Source organism: Capra hircus, chromosome 6 (assembly GCF_001704415.2).
Source record: "Capra hircus breed San Clemente chromosome 6, ASM170441v1, whole genome shotgun sequence".
Classification (NCBI taxonomy): Eukaryota; Metazoa; Chordata; class Mammalia; order Artiodactyla; family Bovidae; genus Capra; species Capra hircus.
The window spans coordinates 111,422,478-111,447,163 of record NC_030813.1 but is presented as its reverse complement, the minus strand read 5'-3'; the positions used below and the strand labels follow the sequence as shown (position 1 = coordinate 111,447,163).

Genomic DNA, 24,686 nt, shown 5'->3' with positions numbered 1-24,686 from the left:
GGAATGTGTCAGGGACAAAAGTCAGTCCACAAAGCTGGGTCTCCATGAGTCGGTCGAAAGAGAGATGGTCGAGGAGCAGAGTGAAGTTTCCAGTGGCGCACGTTGCTCCCAGCACACGGCCAGTGGAGAACTTAGCATCTCACAAGTGCCTTTTGTCATCTTGGGCTCTGGGCCGGTCCCCACTGAGGACTGTTCCACAGGGGGTGGGCTTGCAGCTGAGTCACTGGGGTAGGGGCAGCTGGCCAAGAGGAACCCTGGGAAGTCTAGTGAGGCGGGGAGACTTAGGCCACCCTGAGCAACCAGGAGCTCTTCCGGCTCTGCTCCAGCCCTTCGCTGGCGGAGCGCCCTCCTTCCGCTCTCCTGACTCACCCCGCATCCCAGCTGTAATCTGATTCTGGGAGACATTCACCACTCTCTCTACATGATGCTCTGGGCATGTCGCACCTCCTCTTCCCCAGGGCCCCGCCCTCTAGACCAGGCTCCTGCCTCTCCTCCAAAGCCCAGCTTCCTGAGGTCTCCGCTGCCCCCCACACCTCCCGCCCCCAGAGCTGAAGGCCTCGGGGTCTGCTTGGCGCTGGCCCGCCGGGCACACCCAAGGTGGGCGGGCGGTCAGGACTGCGCTGCCTTCCGCACCATCGCCTCCTGCGTCTCCTCACTGGACGAGGGGCCACACGGCGGTCACACATAATACCTGGAAGACGACGTTGCTTCCACGTCACGGCCAGTGTCCTTGGTGCTCGTGTAAACATGGGGTAGTAGTTTTTTCAAATTCCATGTTCGTCCTTTTCCAGATATATGTCCAGGAGTGGGGTCGCGAGATCAGATGGTAGCTCTGTTTTTAGTGCTGTTTTCTGTACTGTTCTCCATAGTGGCTGCACTGTTTCCATCCCGAGCAACAGTCCAGGGAGGACCCCCTTTGCCCCACACCCTCTCTAGCACTTATGTGTAGACTTGTTGATAACAGCCATTCTGACTGGTGGGAGTTAATAGCACATTGTAGTCTTGATTTGCATTTCTCTACTAATGAGAAATGTTCAGCATCTTTTCACGTGCCTGTTGTCCATCTGTATATCTTTTGCGAAAGTGTCTATTTAGGTGTTCTGCCCATTTTGGGGGGAGAAAGCAATGGCACCCCACTCCAGTACTCTTGCCTGGAAAATCCCATGGACGGAGGAGCCTGGTAGGCTGCAGTCCATGGGGTCACTAGGAGTCAGACACGACTGAGCGACTTCACTTTCACTTTTCACTTTCATGCATTGGAGAAGGAAATGGCAACCCACTCCAGTGTTCTTGCCTGGAGAATCCCAGGGACAGGGGTGCCTGGTGGGCTGCCGTCTATGGGGTCGCACAGAGTCGGACACGACTGAAGTGACTTAGCAGCAGCCCATTTTTTGATTGGGTTGTTTGGGGTTTTTTTTGTATTGAGCAGTGCAAACTTATTTTGGAAATTAAGCCATTGTTGGTCACATCACTTGCAAGTATCTTCTTCTATTCCATGGGTTGTTTTTTCATTTTGTTTATGGTTTCCTTAGTGGTGCAAAAGCTTTTAAGTTTAGTTAGATCTCATTTGTTTATTTTTGCTTTTGTTTACATTACTCTAAGCCTCAGAGTGTAAGGAAATGGATCCAAAAAATATTGCTGTGATTTATATCAGAGTGTCCTGCCTAAGTTTTCCTCTAGGTATTTCATAATATCCAGTCTCACAATTGGGTCGTTAATCCATTCTGAGTTTACTTCTGTATCTGTTGTTAGAGAATGTTCGATTTTCATTCTTTTAGGCCTAGCTGTCCAGTTTTCCCAGCACCACTAGTTGAGAGGATTGTCTTTTCCCCATTGTGTCTTCTTGCCTCCTTTGTCGTAGACTCATTCGCCCTAAGTGGTTGGGATCATTTCTGGACTTTCTGTGCTGTTCCACTGGCCCATATGCACCCTTCCCCCGGTTTTTATAACTAACTTTGAAAAAACCTATAAAGAGAGTATACAGATTTGTTTGAGCTAGGAGAAACATAAGGTTATTAATAACATGAGTTGCCTTGTTGTATAAAGGTGGATGATAAGGGGGAGGTGAGTCAACCAGTACAGCAAAGGAAATAGGACACACCTCTGCCCTGAAGAGCTATCTAATAGCTTAGTGTACTCACTCCAGAGGTTTCTGAGTGAATGAATATAGTTTTCTTAATCTGATGGGATTGGGGCATCTGTCTGTGATTCAGTAAACTTGTTTACTCTAACCTCAGTAATGTCTTCTTAGACTGGGTCTGCAGGTCCTGCCTGTTTCGTAAATAAGGTTTTATTGTAAATAAAGTTTTATTGGCACACCGCCACACCCATGTGTTCATCTGTGGTTGTTTTCACCCCACCATGGCAGAGTGGAGCAACAGATATGTCTCAGCCTAGCCTGCAAAGCCTAAAATATTTACATTCTGGCCCTTTGTAGAAAAAGTTGGCCGACCCCTGTTGTAAAATGTACGTATATTCATTACGTAACTTTCCATTTTCTTCCCACATACTTTGTCAGATTGCAAAGGGGTCAGGTAAGAAATTCCGACTGAGACATTGTACTGGCCACGTGTACTCTAATTCTCTCCAGAGTCTACCCACTTGCGTCTGACTATTCCAAATAACAAGCGCTGTTTTTTAGCTGCTCAGTTGTGTCTGACTCTTTGGGCCCCCAAGGACTGCAGCACACCAGACTCCTCTGTCCTTCACTATCTCCTGGAGTTTGCTCAAATTCATTTTCCCTTGAGTTGGCGGTGCTATCTAACCGTCTCATCCCCTGCCACCCACTTCTCCTTTTTTCCCGGAGGCTTCCTTGGTGGCCAAGTGGCAAAGATGAAGGAGACACGGGCTCGATCCCTGGGTCCGGAATATCCCCTGGAGGAGGAAATGGCAGCCCACGCCAGTATTCTTCCCTGGGAATTCTCATGGACAGAGGAGCCTGGTGGTCTGTAGTCCATGGAGTCTCAAAGAGTCAGACACAACTTAGGGAATAAATAACAAATGAGGGAACTGAAAAGCGAGGCTCAGAGAGAATTGGGGTCTTGTTTTCAAGTACATGCTTTCATGTGTTGTAGAACTCATCCATAGAACCAGCTCTCAGCTCCTTATCCAGGGGGCCTGGAGATCCAGAGCTGAACGTTGTGTGGGATTGTGTGGGTGTGGCTCCATCAAAGTTTGCCTGTGTCTCTTACATCCATAGATCACCCAGCAGTTTGCAGCCTGCAAACCGGCGGCCACTGCGGTGGATTCGGCTGTTAACGTCTTTCTGTGCAGCTACATCGTCGACCCCCTGGTAAGAGTTTCATCTTTCAAAGGAAAACACAATGAACTCACCATCTTTTGCTTTCTCCAAATGATAGTTCATGCTATAACAGAAAACAGGTTCCTGGAGCTCCGGGAGGTCCAGTGGAAAAAAGACTGTGTTCCTCATGCAGTGGCGTGGTTTCAGTGCCTGGCTGTGGAACTAAGATCCTGCCTGCTAGGCAGCCAAATAATGATAATAATAAAGAAAAATTTAAAAATAAAAAAATGTTTAAAAAGAGAATAATAGGCTTCTGCTTGGGTCTGTTACAGTCGTAGAATTCAAGACCTAAGATCTAAACTGTAGATGAATTTGCTGTGATACTAACAGGCTAGAAAATTCAACGTCCTTCCTGCCTATCTTCATTCCTTGGTAGAATTTTATTTACAGAAGTCAGGAGACCCCCATGAAGAAAACGCTTTTTGTTTGGCCGCACTGTGTATCATGTGGACTCTTAGTTCCCCGACCAGGGATGGAACCCATGTGCCCTGTAGTGGAAGGCAGATTCTTAATCACTGGACCACCAGGGAAACCCCAAGAAAACTCTTTATCTGTCTGAAATAATTAGAAAGGGCCATCAGTGGTGTGCAGATTGCCAGCATTTCAAAGGACTCTTAGTGAAGCCCTCCATGTAACCCTAGAACTGCAGCGAAGTTAGTTTAATTGTTGAGTGAGCAGCCCTTTGAGATGCTCCCATTGGGCTGCTGAGTTGTGGTTCATCAGTTTTGTTCCTGGCTCCGGATCACTCCTCACTGTACACCGATGTCTCCACGAGTCCATCCTCGGCCTCCTTGCACTGGAAGCACCTTGGCGGCTGGCCCAGGACCACTTCACACCACCGGTCCTTGACGTTACCCACGAGCCCTGCGTGACTGGCCACAATTACACTGTTGCATCACGCTGTTGACTGTGCTCCAGACACTCTTGTTCTCTTTCATTCCTTTAAAAGAGTCTGTACCTCCCCACCTCAGGGCCTCTGCCGGTGTCACTTCCTCTGCCTGGAAACTGGACACAGGTTCTCTTCCTCTCATTCTTCCCCTCCAGACCTCTACGCCACCTAGCTTACGCCTCGAGGTCTTAGAATATAATGGCTGAGAACACGGGCTCTGAATTCAAATTCCACCTCTACATTTTCTGAACTCTGTGACTTGGGAAAAAATGATTGAGCTTTTCTGAGCTTGTTTCGCTGCTTCAGAGGGAGAGGATATGGAAAGCCCTTGACACTTTCCCTGGTGCATTAACACACCCCATAAATGTTCACTGTTAGTAGCTGAGCTGTGGTTCAGTTTTCAGATCTCAGCTGAAATGTATCTTTTTTTTTCCCCTGGAAGCCTTTTCTGATCTTCCCAGCTCCTCGCTTGTCTGCACACCCGTGGGACTCTCTGGGACTCTCTGCTTTTAGAGATGTTGTACTGTCTATACTGGCACTGGGGTGTCTCTCTGGCTAAGACCTGTCCCCTACCACACACACTAGACTTTGACGCCTAAAGCACGTTTTTGCCATTGCTGCGTGCCCGTCATCAGGAGTGGTACCTGGCACAGGCCATAAGGATGGATCGAGAGCTGCCTGTCACCATGCGTTCACATCACTCCATCCCTCCATCTCCCTGGCCCATGTGTCTCTTCAGGGATGAACTTTCCTCCCTGGATGGAGACGATCCTGCCCGTTTCCCAGCCATGCAGACATCACCCCCCTGCCCCCGCCTTGGCCTCCTGGCTACTTCTGTCCTCTTCCGACTTTGTACCCTTGTGTTTGCTGCTTCGAGTCCTTGCTGACGGCTTTGGCTGAAGCCCTCATTAGGGCAGCCCTCAGTTAGGCTGCTTCATTCTAAGTTGGTCTCCCGGCATCCAGTCTCCACCGCCTGCCTGCAGCCAGTGAAATCACCCAACTAGCAGGTGCCTCTCCCAGATAATCGGGGAATGCTGGAAGGGAAACCTGGAAGATGCTCAGGAAAACTGTTGGCGAGAGCTTTACAGAAGGTGTTTTAAAGGGGAAGGAAGAGTTCTGACTATTGTCTCTGCCGGGAAAATAGACTCCAGGCTGACAAACATGTTTGTTTTAATATCTTAATTGTACCCAGAAGGATTGAGGCAGCTTCCAGTAAAAAGTATGGTTGTCATAAAGCTCTAAAGAGTCTCCAAACAGTGTTGAGAGTGTAGAAATTTACCAATAAAAGAACACGTGGGAAAGGAGAACCGATTTACTGGAAATTCTGGGCCAAATGATGGAACCGTGTCCGACACTAAGCCTAGCCAGGAACAAAGCAGAAATGCAGTGGCTGAGATCCGAAGGTCTGGTGGTTGTTTTTTTCAAATTTTTACGTACTGATTTATTTTTGGCCACGCTGGGTTTTCCTTACTTTGCACAGCGTTCCCTGGTTGCAGGGAGCAGGAGCCAATCTTTGTTGCTTGCATGGGCGCGGTAGCCCCTCCTGTTGCGGAGGTGCAGGCTCTAGGCTCACCAGCCCCAGGAGCTGCAGCACACAGGCTCAGGAGTTCCGGCTCACGGGCTTAGTTGCTCCAAGGCATGCAGAATCTTCCCGGACCAGGGAGCGAACCTGTGTCCCCTGCACTGGCAGACGGACTCCTAGCCACTCCTCTCCACCAGTGAGGTGGGCTACTCTAGGGTTCCAGCATTATCCTAAGACAGGGAGGTGGCAAGCGGTAGGTTTACCAAGCAGGCCGATGTCAGACACTGGCTGGTGTGTGGTGCCCACAGAGCCGTGCAGGTCATGCATGGGCCTTGTCAGTTCTGGTTGGAGGGTCAGCTTAATAATGTTGGGTGCCATGCCTGCCAGGGCTAGTGGTGTGGCCTGCAGCGAGCTGGGGACGGAGGGCCCACGTAAAGGAAGAACCAGCACTCAGCTCCAGGTGATGTTGTCCTGGGGGAACCAGGGCTCGGCATTGTGAGGTCTGACTTGAGACTCTCCCTGAAAAGACGTAAACCGAGGTCTCTATGCGACATGTGACTTAGGAATATCGGCAGCTATCTTTTTTTTTTTAATTTGCAGCGCCATAAGTTTTTTTAAAAATATTTATTTATTTAGCTGTGCTGGGTCTTCTTCACAGCACGCGAGATCTTTAGCTGCGACATGTGAACTCTTAGCTGAGGCATCTAGTGGGATCTAAAAGTTTGTTTATTGAAGGCCAGATAATATAGGCTGTATGTGTATATTTTAAGGTGATACGGAATATGTAAAGGAACATTAGAAAATTTTGCCACCGACCTAAGTGGGCTATTGTCTTAATTGTGGTATTTTTTTTTTCATCTTTTTTGCCTGCCTTGAATATGTATATTTTTATAAAAAGGAATTCATTATACTTGCTATTCTGCAGTCTGCTTTTTAATTCAACCATATGAGAGATCTCCAGGTCTGTATCTATCAAGCAAAATCATTTTCATGGTTGTGTAGCAGAATGACACAGTTTTGAGGGGATAGCCAGGTAGTCTCTTTCCTATAAAGGATATTAGTTTTCAGGAAGTTTGACCCAACCATTTTGAATGGGGTTTAAATGATTCTGGTGGTGTATCTTCCTTTGATGGTTTTGATTGGTTTAAAGTGACTAAATATTTTTGTTGATGGTGGTAAGCAATTCTAGGCAGAATCACAGAATCTTAGAAATGATAAATGATAGTAAAGAGGGACAAGGGGTTGGAACACCAGATCTCTGTATTGAGTTTAGTTGAATGAAGTTGACCATCTAGTGCCTTTGAATGAAGTTGCATTTATATTGAAATCAGTTTTGAGATGCCTAGCTAGCTCTTTTGTGTTGAAACATAATAGTGGTGAATTTTTTGAATCATCACATGCGAACTATGGAATTAAACAAAGCTCTTATCCGTTCCTATTCTTTTGACTCCATAATACTGTCCTTCCACTAGTTTATATCGTAAAGCCACCCGTTAGCAATGTTTAAAACACTAGGATTAAAATAGAACATATGACTGCTTTCAATTTCGTCTGAAAGATTGAATCTAAATTTTAAAACCCATGGGAAGCGTGTTGGCCAGTGCCTGCCCTGAGCAATTGCTCAGTAGGTATTAGCTGATTTTTTTGTGTGTGTGTGGTAGAATAAATTTTAAAACATTTTTTCAAATTAATTTTTTATTGGAGTATAGTTGATTTACAGTGTTGTGTTAGTTTCTGCAGTACAGCAAAGTGAATCGAGTCACCTGTTTTATATACAGTGAAGTCTATAGTGAAGTCACTCAGTCGTGTCCGACTCTGCGATCCCATGGACTGTAGTCTACCAGGCTTCTCTGTCTGTGGGATTTTCCAGGCAAGAGTACTGGAGTGGGTTGCCATTTCCTTCTCCAGGGGATCTTCCTCACCCAAGGATCGAACCCAGGTCTCCTGTATTGCAGGCAGACGCTTTACCCTCTGAGCCACAAGAAGTTTGATGTATAGTAGTGTGTATATGGAGAAGGCAATGGCGCCCCACTCCAGTGGTCTTGCCTGGCAAATCCCACGGCCGGAGGAGCCAGGTGGGCTGCAGTCCACCGGGTCACGAAGAGTTGGACATGAGTGAGCGACTTCACTTTCACTTTCAGTCCCCTGACCAGGCACCAAACCCGGGCCTCCTGCACTGGGAGCCCAGAGCCTTAGTCCCACCAGGGAAGTCTCAGCAGCTATCTTTTAAAAAATACTTTAATGTTGCTTCTTAGACAGAACAGGATTGAATCCAGCCCGTGACTGTTGTTCAAGATTGGTTAAGTTCATCACGGAATGTTGTTGGGAGCCACATGTGCCTCACACAATAATGTCCTGGGAAGAGATGCTATCATTGCACTGTTCAGATGAAGAGCAAAGTCAGAAAGTTTCAGGAGCCACCATCACATGAAAACAGCTTGGACGAGGACTGGGGCCCAGGTCTGCACGCTGGCTGAGCGCCTGTGCCGGCCGCAGAGGGGAGCCACCAAGGAGGGCCCTTCCCAGTTGTTCGGGGCCCTTGGTGCTTAATCTCTCTTCGCCAGCTTTCTGTCTCTGTGCCTCATTTGTAAAAATAAATACAAGGGGATCAAATCCAGGTTTTCAGATAGACAGAATGAACTAGAATAATAGGTTAGCCCTTCAGCCGGTAGTTGGCTCATCTGAAGTCAATGAAATTAGAATTCATTAAAAAAGAATGCGAGCTCTTTCCCGGCTGGAACCATGGAGGTTGCAGAAGAGAAGAAAAAGAAGGTTCCTGCTGTGCCAGAAACCCGTAAGAAAAAGCGGAAGAATTTCGCAGAGCTTAAGATCAAGCGACTGAGAAAGAAGTTTGCCCAAAAGATGCTTCGAAAGGCAAGGAGGAAGCTTATCTATGAAAAAGCTAAGCATTACCACAAGGAATACAGGCAGATGTACAGAACTGAAATTCGAATGGCTAGGATGGCACGAAAAGCCGGCAACTTCTATGTACCCGCGGAACCCAAATTGGTGTTTGTCATCAGGATCAGAGGTATCAACAGTGTGAGCCCAAAGGTTCGAAAGGTGCTGCAGCTCCTTCGCCTCCGCCAGATCTTCAACGGCACCTTTGTGAAGCTCAACAAGGCATCAATTAATATGCTGAGAATTGTGGAGCCATACATTTCGTGGGGGTACCCAAATCTGAAGTCTGTAAATGAATTGATCTACAAGCGTGGTTATGGCAAAATCAGCAAAAAGCGAATTGCCCTGACAGACAATGCATTGATTGCTCGATCTCTTGGGAAATATGGAATCATCTGCATGGAGGATCTGATTCATGAGATCTATACCGTTGGAAAACGTTTCAAAGAAGCAAACAACTTCCTGTGGCCCTTTAAATTGTCTTCTCCACGAGGTGGAATGAAGAAAAAGACCACCCATTTTGTAGAAGGTGGAGATGCTGGCAGCAGGGAAGACCAGCTCAACAGGCTTATTAGAAGGATGAACTAAGGTATCTACCAGGATTATTTTTGCGTTCTGGTTAATAAACAATTGAAACAAATTGAAATGTACTGTCTTGGTTGACTTTTATCTTTCCTTTGCAAATCTTGGTGCGACAAGATTAAGTCAAATCAACAGCCTGGCCTCTTGGATGCAAAACTTAGGGTCCAGCCTGTGTCTTGTGAAAAACATTCCTTGGGTTTATTGAAGATTTTCCTGTACAAAAAAAATCCTGATTTTCCATTTTCAGTTGGCCAAACTGGGTCTAATCTAAGAAAGCCTATTTCATAGGCCTTTGTGCATGATGAAAAGTTCAGTTTACAGATTAAAAATGTTGCAGAAATTCAATTTTCTCAGGTCTTGACTTGCTTACAAAATGGTAATTTTAATGTCAATTTTCTTTGCATTTCATCTTATTTTTGCTTTGCATCTTCTACCCATACTTTAGTGAGTTTTTAATATTTCTACTATGTATTGTAACAAGAAAGAAAATATGTGCCTGTGGATGTAATTTATAAATAACACTCCCTGCATAACATGGAATATATATATAAGTAAAAAAAAAAAAAAAAAAGAATGCGAAATTAAATCCCCCCCCCAAACCCATGTTGTTTTCCATTTTTCATCTTCAAGCATCTAATCCTCGTGATTTCCTCTTTCTCTCCCCCCGCCCCCAGAATCTGTTTTGGTTTGGCATGGGAAAAGCGACCATGCTTTTACTTCCTGCTGTCATTTTCGCCGTGAAGCTGGCTAAGTACTTCCGTCGAATGTATTCTGAAGATGTGTATGAGGATGACCCCGTGAACAAGTAAGAGGCTGCGGTGGTTTCTGAGTGGCGCCACCTTCCAAGCACTTGTTAAAAAGGGCTCTGATGAGGTTGAACTCGATTGCTTTTTAAAGTGGCGGGGTCACCCCTAATCAGATGTTTCCTTTGTAAAGATTTTCTTACACTTATTTTAACTATCTTTCCTCCTGCTTACTCCTCTCAGCTGTCTTAATCAGCCTTCTTATTTCTTCTTTGCAGTTCCTCTGTCTCGGGGACTTGGCACTTTACTTTGTAACTGTTTTTACTACTTTTCATTCTGACTTGTGGTCCACCCATCACTCTGTGCCTAGTGAACTTATACTCAAACTGTGTTCATTTTGACTCCAGTCACCTCCTTCTCAACACCTGTTTCTCCTGAACTTGCTTTGTCAGCATCTGTATTAAAGTAAAAATGTGTGTGTGTGTGCGGGGGGGGGGGGGGGGGTGCAATTGTTAAGCTGTAATTGTAATTATCTCCCTTTTTTGTATTTGATAGGGTTCAAAGTAAACCCAGGGTTCAAACTGTACCCAGGGTTCAAACTGTACCCATGAAAAAGTAAGCCTTGTTTTAAAGCCATATTTTCCAAGATGAGACTGGGGAGGGCTTTATTGTTAGAGAATGAACTTTTTAAACTGAATTAATAATATTAAAATTACATAACTGCAACAGATATGCCCAGATGAACATAAAGGGTGTGGCCTCTTAAAATAGGAGCTGCACAGGGTGAATACTGAAGAAATCCTTGTGGAATGAATGAAAATTGTCTATGTTAAATTTATTAATAGATAAAACAGTGGTTTATATCTCTGGTTTTTTTAATGGGAAGGAAATGTAAATATACCTTCTAAGTTTTTCTGTAGCTGTAACGAATTGCTCTGTACCTTTTGGAACCATTAAGCTGTCTTTGTGGTCCATGATGTCAGTTCCTCTTAATGATGACGTGCTGCTTTTGGTGTATTTCTTTTGTTACAGTATGAGACACGCTAATTCCCGTTCTCGTGCAGAACAAGGCATACAGACGATTTGAGCAGAGTTTGTAAACAGATCCAACTTGACCAGTTCTTGATCTGCAGTGATTCCAAATGTTGGGAAAGTAACCTCCCTTCAGGCGTTCACAGAGCCCAGTGAGATCACAGGGAATGTGTGCCCAATGGCCAAAGAGAGGAAAGCATGGGTGTCTGTTTTTATTTTTATTTTTTTTTACAACTTGTGCTTTTATCATCTGAGCCTTCCATGAAAGTTTAAATATGTAGCACATTCGTTAATTCCCACTTAGCCTTTGGAACAATACAGGAATTTTGGTGCATTTCATCAAATGGGAGCTTGGACCCCTTGTTAGAGAACGTTCAATGAGTATCAATAGCAGATATGTGTGTAAACAATAAAAGAATGATTTCACAATTATGACTCTATAATCATTTCATTGAAAAATTGACCCAAACGAGAGATGTCAATGAAGTCTCTGTATTATTCTCTTAGGGCGCTGTAACACATCACACAAACCGGTTGACTTAGAGCAACGTCTTCTCCACTTTAGCGGAGGCCCGAAGTCTGAAACCCACACATCAGCAGAGCTGGCCCTCCCAGGAAGCCCGAGGAAGAGTGTGTCCGGCCTCTGTCTTCTCCTGGAGCTTTCCTTGGTGTGTCTGGGGTCCAGTGTCTCTCACCTCCTGAAGACAGTGGTCATCGGATCAGGGCCCTTCCTAGGCAAGAACGACTTCATCTTTGTTTGCCCACATCTGCAAACAACCTATTTTCAAGCATTCACTGAGACCAGTGGACATAAGTTGTGGGGTGTAGGGGAGGACTTCCCTGGTGACTCATTTGTAAGGGATCCATCTGCCAATGCCAGAGACCCAGGTGGGATCCCTGGTCTGGGTAGATTCCCCGCCGTGCCATTGAGCAGCTAAGCCCATGAGTAACTACTGCTGAGCCTGCACTCTCGAGCCTGGGAGCTGCAACTCCTGAGTCCGTGTGCCGAAACTACTGAAGTCCGTTCCCTCTGGAGCCCGTGCTCTTCAGCGAGAGACGCCGCTGCAGTGGGCGACCGGGGCACCACACCTAGAGAGCAGCCCCCGCTCGCCCCGGCTAGAGAGAAGCCCAGGCAGCGGTCAAGACCCAGCACGGCCGAAAAAATGAGTCAATAAAGTTAAATTTTTAAAAGGGGGTGGGGAGAGGATATTATTCAATTTGCATAGTTGCCCAACATCAGTAGCAAACAGCCAAAGAGAGAAATGAACACAAAAGAGAGCTGCACCAGACACACAAAAATTAAGGTAAATTACCAAAATCGAGACGGCAGAAAATAAAAAACGTTCTTAGACATGTACCAAACAGGAGCTCCTTCCTGTCTTAGTTTCATTTTAAAGTTTGTGACTAAGAGCACGTGACTGGCCCACTGCATGTGTCAGTCAGTTGCTTCTGCATCTGACCCAGTGACCCCCAGCCCCCTCTGACCGGCTGGGTTCCTCCCAGGAGAGAGCTTTTTAAAACTACTGGTCCTTGGGTCCTCCCCCAAGAGATGCTGACGGATGAGGCTTGAGCATGTGGATTTAAAATTTTTGCCTGGTGATTCTGATGTAAAGCCAAGGTTGAGATATACGGCCTCTGATTAATTGAATCAGAATTTCTGAGATGTATCCCAGGGAATTCTCAAGTGTAACCTGGGTTGAGAGTTACTCATACAGTTTCTACATGCATTTCATCTGATTTATGTATGTGTGCGTGTGCATGCTCAGTCATGTCTGACTCTGTGACCCCATGAACTGTTGCCCTGAAGGCTCTTCTGTCCATGAGACTTTCGAGGCAAGAGTACTGGCGTGGATTGCCTTTTCCAAGGGATCTTCCTGACCCAGGGGTTGAACCCACATGTCTTGCATCTGCTGCCTTGGCAGGTGGATTCTTTGGCACCAGTGCCACCTAGGAAGCCCAATATATACACACACACACACACACACTCATCAAATGGGTCATCTTGATTTCCACCTCTGACACTGAGCTTCTTGGAGGCTGGAGCTAGCAGACTATATATATATGCATTGACCATTTTGCCATCCCAAGCACTGTACAAGACCCTGGGTGGGGTACGGGTGAGCTAACGGACTAGGTCCAGCCTCCTGGGAGCTCTGTCTCTGGTGTAAACCAAGATAACCCACTTGATGAGTATATGAGACACAGAAGGATGGGGGATGGGAGTTGAGGGTGGTGGGAATCAGGGGAGGTTTCTTGCAGTTGAATTTCTAAAAATATATGTATATTAAAAATCTATGCCACACTTAGCAAGTCTGTTTCCTGTGAAGGCTCTGGGCCTTTCACTTGTCCCCTCCATAATCCTCACTGCGTCCCCATGAGGTCAGCAGTTTTAGTTCCAGTTATAAACTCAGTGGCCTGAAGCTTACAGAACGATGGTCCAGTATGGCCCAGCCCACAGGATCCAGGTCTCCCAGATTCTGCAGCTCCTGGCTCTCAGCACAGGCGAACTTACAGAGAACAAACCTGACTGCTCGCGGAACGCATTCCTTCAGCTCTGATCTTCCTGCTCCGTTGCCTCCGCTTTGTCATGCTGACTCCGCTCGTTTTGTAAAAGAATGTTGCTCCAGCCTGAAACACCCAAGACAGCCCATTCTCAAGGCTCTGACCTTTAGAGGTGTACCCTCTGCCATTCATATAGTGAAAAACAGGATAGCTATTTTTCTTGCTGGGAGGTTTATAGGAACACTGACCAAACCTACATGGACTGCTGCAAGAACAAAGGATCCCAGCACCTTTGGCATTGTGGTATGGCAGAAACCAACACCACGTTGTAAAAAAAAATTTTTAATATTTAAATAAAAATAATTTTTTAAAGAAGTGGAAAAGCAAATGGCTGCAGAAACCAGCCACACCCACTCCCCTTTTAGTATAAAAGGAGCCTGAATTATAACTCAGTTAATTGTTTGGGACAAGAGTCCACTATCTTCTCTGTCTAAGGGATTTCCAAATAAAGTTGTTTTTCCTTACCCCCACAACTCATCTCTTGATTTATTTTTCTGTCCTACAGAGAGCAGTACAAATTGGACTCAGCAGTAAAGTCTCAAGCTAGGCTGGGTTTTGGCACGGACCACAGACTCACATTTTAAATTAAAGCCACCAGCTAGCTGTCCCGTGTTCTCAGTGATGAAACGCAGTATAAATCAGTCCTACCCAAAGCGTGGCCTGAGAAACAGAAGGATCACCCGGGGAGCTCACAAAAGGCTAGTTCTCGAATTTAATTTGCTTTTGGCTCTGCTGGGTCTTCATTGCTGCATGGGCCTTTCTCTACCTGCAGAGAGGGAGGGCTACACTTTGCTGCAGCCATGGGCTTCCCACTGCGGTGGTTTTTCTTGTTGCAGAGCGTGGGCTCTAGGCACTTGGGCTTCAGTGGTTGAAGCAGGTGGGCTCGGTATTTCTGGCCCTCAGGCTCTAGAGTATAGGCTCAATAGTTGTACAGAGGCTTAGTTGCTCCGAGGCATGTTTGATCTTCCTGAATTAAGGATGGAACCAGTGTCTCCTGCATCGGGAGGGGAATTCCTTACTACTGAGCTACATGGGAATCCCACAAAGGCTAATTTTTCCTGCACTTCAGATACACTCAATCAGAGTCTCCAAAGATGAGGTCCAGGAATGTATATTTTAACAGGTTTTCTAGATTAGTCCAAACTACATAAAGTTGGCCCAAGCAATGCTTCAGATCACCCTGGTGGAGAATATCTTGCTTCATTTAGAACAGTGGTCCCCAAACTTTTTGGCATCAGGGACCAGTTCTGTGGAAAAAAATTCTTCCATGGACTGGGGTTGGGGGATAGTTTGGGTTTCACCCGCCCCCTCACCTTCTGCTCTGTGGTTTGGTTCCTAACAGGTCTTGGACTGGTACCAGTTCCTGGCCCAAGGTTGGGAACCCAGATTTAAAAATAGTTTTTGGTCCAAGAAATGTGGTGAAGTCTCAGTGCAAACTACAGACTGTTGGTGGGTGCCCAGGTAGTAGAATGAGATGGTTGGATGGCATCACTGACTCAATGGACATGAATTTGAGCAAACTCCAGGAGATAGTGGAGGACAGAGGAGCCTGGCGTGATGCAGTCCATGGGGCCGCAAAGAGTGAACACAACTGAGCGACTGAACAACAGCAAGGGAGAAGGGAGAAGGTGGAGCCAGTCCTGAGAGTACTCATGGCTGACCCATTGGGGTTTTTTGGGTATCCAATAATTTAGAACCCTGGAGTCTACTGAGGGCTTCCCAGGCGGTATTCATGGAAAAGAGCCTGCCTGCTGATGCAAGGGTGAGGAAGATCCCCTGGAGGAGGAAATGGCATCCCATTCCAGTGTTCTTGCCTGGAGAACCCCATGGACAGAGAAGCCTGGAAGTCTGAGGTCCACAGGGTCACAGAGTCGGACAGGACCGAAGGGACTTAGCGCACAGACATGCGGGGAGTCTGCCAAAGGCTGGCAAACTCCAAGGGGAGTCCTGGACGGTACAGTGTGGTTAGTAGTAGAGGCAGTGTTAGTCACTCAGTTGTGTCTGACTCTTGGTGACCCCATGGACTGTAGCCCACCAGGCTCCTCTGTCTGTGGAATTCTCCAGGCAAGTATAGTGGAGTGAATTGTCACTCCCTTCTCCAGGGGATCTTCTCAATCCAGGGACTGAACCTGGGTCTCCTGCATTGCAGGCAGACTCTTTACCAGCGAGCCTCCAGGGAAGGTTGATCTTGGCCAATTTCAACTCTTAAGCACCATGGTCCTTTCCCCACCCAGGTCTGAAGGCAGCCAGTCAGCAGTGCTCCTTGAGTAGCTTGCACACAGACACTGGGAGCCAAGACGGGCATTAAGGCCCCTGTCCTGCAGATTTGGGAGGTCTGCCTTCTGATCCCTGCCCGCTGCTCCTAATCCCAGAGGTGCAGGCGCTGGAGGGAGCGGCCCCAGTTGCACTCGCTCTGAGGGCCGGCTGCACTGATGCCCACCTGGTCTGGCTCCAAGGGAGGCCACGGTGCTGATAGCACTGTCTCCAGCCACCTTTTCCAGCCCCAGCAAGTCCCTTCTGCCTCTGATGACACCATCGGCTGAGCAGGGGAAGGAGCAGAAACCGCATCAGCCCACCGTCGGGGTCCCCTGCTGAGAGTGCCACAGCATCTATGTCCATGGTGATCCAGATGTGCAGAAAGGTGGCCGAGTTTGGACTCACGTGCTACTGTGCTTTGGCCCAAACCTACCACTCTCAGTTTCTGCCATAAGGGTGGTGTCATCTGCATATCTGAGGTTATTGATATTTCTCCCAGTAATCTTGATTCCAGCTTGTGCTTCTTCCAGCCCAGCGTTTCTCATGATATACTCTGCATATAAGTTAAATAAGCAGGGTGACAATATACAGCCTTGACATACTCCTTTTCCTATTTGGAACCAGTCTGCTGTTCCATGTCCAGTTCTAACTGTTGCTTCCTGACCTGCATACAGATTTCTCAAGAGGCAGGTCAGGTGGTCTGGTATTCCCATCTCTTTCAGAATTTTCCAGTTTATTGTGATCCACACAGTCAAAGGCTTTGGCATAGTCAATAAAGCAGAAATAGATGTTTTTCTGGAACTCTCTTGTTTTTTCCATGATCCAGCAGATGTTGCCATTTTGATCTCTGGTTCCTCTGCCTTTTCTAAAACCAGCTTGAACATCTGGAAGTTCACGGTTCACATATTGCTGAAGCCTGGCTTGGAGAATTTTGAGCATTACTTTACTAGCGTGTGAGATGAGTGTAATTGTGCAGTAGTTTGAGCATTCTTTGGCATTGCCTGTCTTTGGGATTGGAATGAAAACTGACCTTTTCCAGTCCTGTGGCCACTGCTGAGTTTTCCAAATTTGCTGGCATATTGAGTGCAGCACTTTCACAGCCTCTTGATCAAAGCCTCTTGATGAAAGTGAAAGAGGAGAGTGAAAAAGTTGGCTTAAAGCTCAACATTCAGAAAACGAAGATCATGGCATCTTGTCCCATCACTTCAGGGGAAATAGATGGGGAAACAGTGGAAACTGTCAGACTTTATTTTGGGGGGCTCCAAAATCACTGCAGATGGTGATTGCAGCCATGAAATTAAAAGATGCTTACTCCTTGGAAGGAAAGTTATGACCAACCTAGATAGCATATTGAAAAGCAGAGACATCACTTTGCCAACCAAGGTCCGTCTAGTCAAGGCTATGGTTTTTCCAGTGGTCATGTATGGATGTGAGAGTTGGACTGTGAAGAAAGCTGAGTGCCGAAGAATTGATGCGTTTTGAACTGTGGTGTTGGAGAAGACTCTTGAGAGTCCCTTGGTCTGCAAGGAGATCCAACCAGTCCATTCTGAAGGAGATCAGTCCTGGCTGTTCATTGGAAGGATTGATGCTGAAAGCTGAAACTTCAGTACTTTGGCCACCTCATGCAAAGAGTTGACTCATTGGAAAGACTCTGATGCTGGGAGAGATTGAGGGCAGGAGGAGAAGGGGACGACAGAGTATGAGATGGCTGGATGGCATCACCAACTCGATGGACATGAGTTTGGGTGAACTCCTGGTGTTGGTGATGGACAGGGAGGCCAGGCGTGCTGCGGTCCATGGGGTCGCAAAGAGTCGGACACGACTGAGCAACTGAACTGAACTACCACTCTCACAGAAGGCATTTCCAGTTACTGGGTCAAGTGTCAAAGGCCGTTTGAAGCCACACCAGATGGCAGCAGAGGACACATGCCGTGTATCTGCCGGAATCTGGCAAGGCCCCCCTTTGAGCTGCAAGAGTCGTGGTTCACACTGAGAAAGATGGATGATCTCCAGGCAGGTCCCACATCCCGACGGCCATTCCCTTCCCCTGGCACACAGACTTGGGCTTCCTAGAGCTGCCGTGGCACTTGGTGGCTGCTGTCATCCACAGGACACCATCAGTTTTTAGTTGCAATGAGCCCACCCTAAACCAGACCCAGGTGCCCTCAGGGCTTCCAGAGAGCCATCTCCAGGTAGTCTAAGGCTGGCCCTGGGCTAACCAAAGCAGACACAGTGCATCCCCAAGCATGAGACCTCAGCCTTCCTGTGTGAAGAGCACTCATCTGCGGGACCAGTCTTGATGCTCTATAATATTCCATTTCCTCTTTTTTAAAGCTAGAAATCTATTTGTCTTTCCAACTCCAATCTGTTTGTCTCTCTCTTTTTCTTGGCCATAGCGCCCGTCTTGTGGGATCTTAGTTTCCCAACCAGGGCTTGAACCCAGGCCCAGCCAGTGAAAGGGCAGAGTCCTCCCCATTGGAAGCCAGGGAATTCTCCCAAGTCCGTCTTTAACCTAGGATGGGACCAGGGCAGGATGAGGACTCCTGGATGCTATGATATCTGGCCATCCTCTCTAAGGCACTGGATCTCCATAAGAGCCCACGAGCAGGCCAGGAGCTGTGTTTCAAGTTGGGGTACCACCGGGAGCCGTGTCTCCAAGAAGCCAGAGCCCCCAGGGCAGACTCCGGGCAGAGCCGCCCCCCTCAGCATCGCCCTGAGCCTCAGAGAGCTAGAATCACCGCATCCTCCATGTTTACGTATAGGGCCCTGGCATTAGGCCAGGGTTAGGCCCATGGGGACCCTGACACGCTTGCCCCCCAGGTCCCTGGTGGGCTGCAGTCCCTGCGATTGCAGAGTCGGACACGAATTAGCGACGGAACAACAACAAAGACAGAGTTGGCTGAAGCTGGGGCAGTAGAGGCAGAACCTTAATTTTGTTGGCTGCAATTAGCTCTGGGTTGTGCTTAGTTGCTCAGTCACGTCCGACTCTGTGATCCCATGGACTGTAGCCCACCAGGCTCCTCTGTCCATGGAGATTCTCCAGGCAAGAATACTGGGCTGGGTTGCCGTGCCCTCCTCCAGGGGATCTTCCCAATGTAGGGATTGAACCCAGGTCTCCCGCATTGCAGGTGGATTCTTTACTGTCTGAGCCACCAGGGAAGCCCATAGTTAGCTATGGGAATGCTCATCAGACTTCATGTGAGGAAGAAATGAGCTTCCAGTGTGTTAAGTCCCTGAGACCTGGGTATCTATTTGTAATAGCAGTTGCATTACCCACTTACACACACTGCTACTTCACAGGCTCTAGGACTTATAAGAGACTCGTGATCTGTTTGAGCTATATTTAGAAACATCAGCAAATATTTGTCAAAATAACTGAATGAATGGATTGAAACTATGGCACTGAGCTCTGTCATCTCTCCCATAAACTCCTGGCTCAGTGGTAAAGAATCTGCCTGCAAATACAGGAGATGCACGCAGGCTGGATCACTGGGTGGGGAAGATCCCCTGGGGTAGGAAATGGTAACCCCCTCTGGTATTCTTCCCTGGAAAATCCCATGGAGACAGCAGTCTGGCAGGCTACAGTCCATGGGGTCACAAAGAGTCGGACATGACTGAGCACGTACACAAACATATTCTCCTCCTCTTACGTTCTTACATTCAGTTTCAAAGTTTACTTGAACTTTGGGCCGGTTTGGACACTGAGCCAATTATAGACCCTTTTAACAGCCATCCCACCATCTGCAGGAAGGATTTATTTCAGAAGTACTTGAGAAACGCTTTGGAGTAAGGGGTCTAACTGCTTTGAGTTTAATGGCTAAGAAATATGTGAGCACAAAAAATCCCTTGTGTATGTCATGTTGCTTTCAGTCGCTCAGTTGTGTCTGACTCTTTGCGACCCCATGGACTGCAACACACCAGGCTTCCCTGTCCTTCACTATCTTCCGAGTTTGCTCAAACTCATGTTGCAAATATATGGAGGTCTTTGAACTCCACAATGACAGCAATTTATAATCAGCATAAAGAAACCTTTGAAGGGCTTTTTTGTGCCTGAAGAGCTCAAGTCTGAGACCATCCTGGAGGCAACAGGTGGTGCTGTGACTGTTCTTTAATAATATGTATATATATTTTTAATGTTTTCTGTATCAGGTAGGTTTACTTCTCTTCCTCGGTTCTTGTCTCATTTCAACAAAGATTTGGAAGAAAGGACTAAAGGGTTTAAAAGAACAGACAAGCTTCAGTTCAGTTCAGCTCAAGTGGACAGATCTTTTGTCAGAAAGACGCTCCCCAGACATGAGTGCAGGCCAGCCCCGAGGGAGGCAGTCTCCGCATCTCTCTTGGCTGCTCCCTTTTTACACTTCTCGTCTCCTCCTCTGTCGTGCCTTGTGCAAAATAGGGTTTGTACCCACCACCAGTCATTAGAAGGGGGCGCAAACCAGCATATGCTCAAGGCCAGTTGACAATTGCAAGTTATGTAACAGCAGGCTCTGTTATGTATGTCTTCCCATAATCGGGTCTGTGATAATCAGGTGTATTTATGTGTAGAATATTTAGGAACCCTTAATGGGCTCCTAGCTCCCTAAGGTTGCTTGAGGAAGCCCCCCTGGTTGGTTTGTATCCACTGTGTGCCTAGGGTGGGGTGCTGGAGTTGGAAGTCTCTGGGGTTAATTCTGTAACATACCCATGAGCTCTCCTGGATGTCTGGGGTGGCCTTTCGAGATCATCCTTTTTGGCTAGGTTACCAGTCCATGGGGTCGCTAAGAGTCGGTCACGGCTGAGCGACTTCACTTTCACTTTTCACTTTCATGCATTGGAGAAGGAAATGGCAATCCACTCCAGTGTTCTTGCCTGGAGAATCCCAGGGACGGGGGAGCCTGGTGGGCTGCTGTCTCTGGGGTCGCACAGAGTCGGACATGACTGAAGCGACTTAGCAGCAGCCGTAGGAGCCACTCACTGCTCATGCCTAACTTCTAGCCAACACCCAAAAGTCACATATCCGTCACAGCTTTAGAAATCAGGGCTGGGAAAGACTTCAGACCTGCTGAAGATAGTGACTGTTTTATGCAAAGACGTGCATCCCTATCCCTCTGGATGGACCTTGTGAGTCACTCACCTGCACCCAGGAAGCATCTGTCCTCTTTCTGCTTCTCCCACTTTTCTTAGCCCCCAGGCTGCCAGCTGAAGTCTTATCAGGATTTTCCAAGTGGATTTTATCTCATGATCTCCCCCCATCCCCAGCATCCTGCGCTCCTTTGCTGTCAGGCTTGATTTAGGGGTGTGGTGTCACAAAAAGATGAAAAAAAAAATCTTGAGAATTTCCCTGGTAGTCTAGTGATTAAGACTCTGCACTTTCACCACAGGGGGCACGTGGGTTCAACCCCTGGATGGGAAACTAAAATTCCACATACCATTTAGCCAAAAAAAAAAAAAAACAGCCAAGGCCATGTCTTTAAAAAAAAAAAAAGATGAAAAAAAATTTTTTCCATCAGAGAACAAAGAGTGCATACCTGAAGAAAGAGATCTGGGTGCAGCTAAAAGGATGGGGTTCTGACACGACAGGGAAGTCACTTAAGTCATTTTCCTCATCTTTATTTTAAGCATAAATAACAGCCACACCTTACAGCTTTGTTGTAAAAATCTAATGTAAACATATACAGTGAAAGCATAGCAAGGCTTGGGTGGGCTGTGCATGTGTAGTCTGATTATCACTCAAGTAGAAAAGAGATGGAAAAGCTCAAAAGGAAGAAAAAAGAAAAAATCCTCCTATCCCAGTCTAGTCTTCAGGATAAAATCACCATAGGGTGGCGATATGGAGTCACTGATGCTTCTGAAATTGGTACCAGGAAGCTCTTTATCAACTAAGAAGGACAACGGAAATTCTACTCCTAGGCAGTAGTATAATCCAGAAGAAATAAAGCATATGTCAAAACAAACAAACAAAAAGGACAAGGAATAAACTAGCCTGTACCAACTCACAGACTTTGAGAATGAGCTTGTGATTGCTGTGGCCGGGGAGGGGGGCTGGGGTGAGGTGGAAGGGGCCAGGGGGTAAGAATGGGGAGAACAGATAGTTAGGGCATGTGGAGGAGACATGCAAACTCTGCTGTATTTAAAGTGGGTAAAAACGACCTTGTGATTGCTGTGGCTGGGGAGGGGGGCTGGGGTGAGGTGAAGGGGGCCGGAGGGTAAGAATGGGGAGAACAGATAGTTAGGGAGTGTGGAGGAGACATGCAAACTCTGCTCTGTGTAAAGTGGGTAACCAACAGGCCCTGCTGTGCAGCACAGCGAACTCTGCCCAATGTCATGCGGCAGCCTGGGTGGGAGGGGGTTTGGGGAGAATCAATATATGTGTATGTGTGGCTTGAGTCCCTTTGCTGTCCACCTGAAAATCACAACATTGCTAATCGGCCATACCCCCAGATAAAAACAAGTTTTTTAAAGTATAGTAGCCTGAACAGAACCCAAACCATGAACCTCTGTTGTAAAAGTTGGTTGGTATCAGTTGATGAATTGATTTGAATTCATTCAAATGATTGTTTTTTTTAAAGATATTTTATTAGTAAAATTTCTTTTAAAAATTTCTTTGTTTTCTTTTAAAGTAGCTAGTGGGAAATAATCTGCCCGCCAGTGAAGTAGACACAAGAGCCACGGGTTCAACCCTGGGTCAGGAATATCCCCTGGAGGAGAAAATGGTAAGGCACTCCAGTACTCTTGCCTGGAAAATGCCATGGACAGAGGAGCCTGGTGGGCTACAGTCCACAGGGTTGGTCACAAAGATTCGGACAACTTCGTGACTAAGCAGGCACACGCATGCCAAGGCTGGGAGTGTGGAGGCCAGAGTCCTGGGATCAGGCATCAGTAGCAAGTCCATTCCTGGGAGCCCTGGGCTCTGAGGACCCAAGATGGGTCCCTGAGACAGCGAGAAAAAAGTCGCCCTGAAGACCTTACAAGCCAAGTAGGAAGCCCTGACTCAGGGGAGGGGGCTGTAGGGGAACAGGAGTCACGATGTCCTCGCCGGGTGTGTAACACTGTCGAGCTCTGTGTGCACAGTGGCCAGAAAATCAGCGAAGTTTATGCGGGGACCTCGGGACCCTGGGTGTGCTGGGATCCCCACAGGTTACTATGCCGGGGCCCCATATGTCTTCGCAGATGCGTTTTGCTTTGTCCTTTATTTTACTAATGGGCTCAGTGATCTGGCTCCAAGGTAAAGAATCCGCCTGCAGTGTAGGAGACACGGGTGGGGAAGATCCCCTGGAGGAGGCAATGGCAACCCACTCCAGTATGCTTGCCGGGAAATCCCATGGACACAAACAGCCAGGCGACTAAACAGCAAACAGCAACAGCCCCCTTCCTGGAGGCGCGTTTCACCCCATGTGTCATCTCACTGATACGCTCACTGATCTAACTTTATCTCCTCACTCCCCTCAACCCAAGCTGGAAGAGCGTGGCCTCAGGGGCAGGGACCAAACTCCTTAAGGCTGGGTGGGGCTGGTTTCTGTCTTTCTAACACCCTCACCAGGTTGCCCTGATGGAAGTTGCCCCCTTGGCGACTCAGAGTCCAGGCGATGAAAGGCTGAGCAGCGGGAGACCCCCGCTGGGGGTCAGGGAGAGAGATCAAGAACCAAAATCAGCTCCCAACCCAGCGTCCAGTGGCGGCGGCGTGGACCCCTCGCTCCTGGAGTTTCTCTCCTCAGAGCTGAGCGCAAGGCGGGCGCACAGGCAGGGCTCAGGGTGAGCTGCGGAACAGGCAACCACACAATCCAGACCAAGGGCTTGGCTCGTGCTAAGGCACTGGGCGAGGGGACTCGAAAGAGAACTCCCCAGGGCAGCCGATGCGCTGCCTGTCCTTTCCCCTCTGGGGGAGGAGCACCCTGACTTTATTTTGTGTATTACACTCACTAACTTTCACTGGGAGAACTGATGCTGAGACTCCAACACCCTTGCCACCTGATGCGAAGGGCCAATTCATTGGAAAAGACCCTGATGCTGGGAAACATTGAAGGCAGGAGAAGGGGACGACAGAGGATGAGATGGTTGGATGGCATCACGACTCAAAGGCCATGAGTTTCAGCAAGCTCCAGGAGATGGTGAAGAACAGGGAAGCCTGGCGTGCTGCAGTCCATGGGGTCGCAGTCAGACACGACTGAGCAACTGAACAGCAACACTAATTTTCAAAATAAGGATAGAGTTCTCCTGAAACACACTCTGCGAGATGAGGGAGAGGGACCACCAGGAAATGGACACATTTGTACAAGAGGCCAGAGGACCCCCTATCTATATTCCACCAAGTCAAAGAAAGCCCCAGACCAGAGGCAGGAGGTAATGAGCCCGCGGAGTGAAGACGTTCGTTCTCATCGGGCCCCCTTAGTACCGCCTCATACATCCCACTCCAGTCCCGTCCGCACAGACCTGCCAATGGAAGGACCCTCGACTCTCCTCTTATCAGACCACGGGCTGTCCGGCTCCCCAGCGGTGCCCAGTGCCACCCTCATGGACCCCAAGCTTCCGGGTCCACCTCACCCACGGACACAGACACACCGGGACCCTGGTCAGTGTTTCTAAAGGACGATCCCTGCCAACAACCTGTGCTCAGGCCCGGAAGCGCTCGAGCCTTTCACGGTTTCTGCCACAAATCAGCGCCCTGCTCCGTCTCCAAATCTCTCCCAGAGAGAACAGATAAGAAGGAGACACAGCAAGTCAGCCTCTGCCAAGCCCGTCTGCAATTCTGCGGGGCTGAACAGGGCAGGAGGAAGATACAGCGGAGGGGCGGGTGGTTATTCAGGTAGGACCACGCTCCTGCGGGCAGGCAGGCGGACATGCACGCACATCACTCACACTGACACACAACTCACATATACACAACGCACACGCAACACACTCCACAGGCAGACATGCACA

The 24,686-nt window shown here is 47.8% G+C and overlaps 1 protein-coding gene and 1 pseudogene across 6 annotated transcripts in view; both read left to right on the top strand.

Annotated features, from left to right (window-relative positions):
• Positions 1–13,996, top strand: part of PROM1 (prominin 1) — a 126,861-nt gene extending 112,865 nt beyond the window's left edge. For 2 of the 5 annotated variants that reach the window (XM_018049749.1, XM_018049753.1), the window contains 4 exons: positions 3,200–3,292; positions 9,870–10,000; positions 10,494–10,553; positions 10,971–11,470. In XM_018049749.1, coding sequence (XP_017905238.1) covers positions 3,200–3,292; positions 9,870–10,000; positions 10,494–10,553; positions 10,971–11,025 — 339 coding nt within the window. In that variant the 3' untranslated portion in view covers positions 11,026–11,470. The other 3 variants (XM_018049750.1, XM_018049752.1, XM_018049751.1) reach the window with 3 other exon arrangements.
• Positions 8,433–9,540, top strand: LOC102173454 (annotated as a pseudogene). Its single transcript, XR_001295819.2, has one exon. The product of XR_001295819.2 is annotated as a 60S ribosomal protein L7 pseudogene (transcript).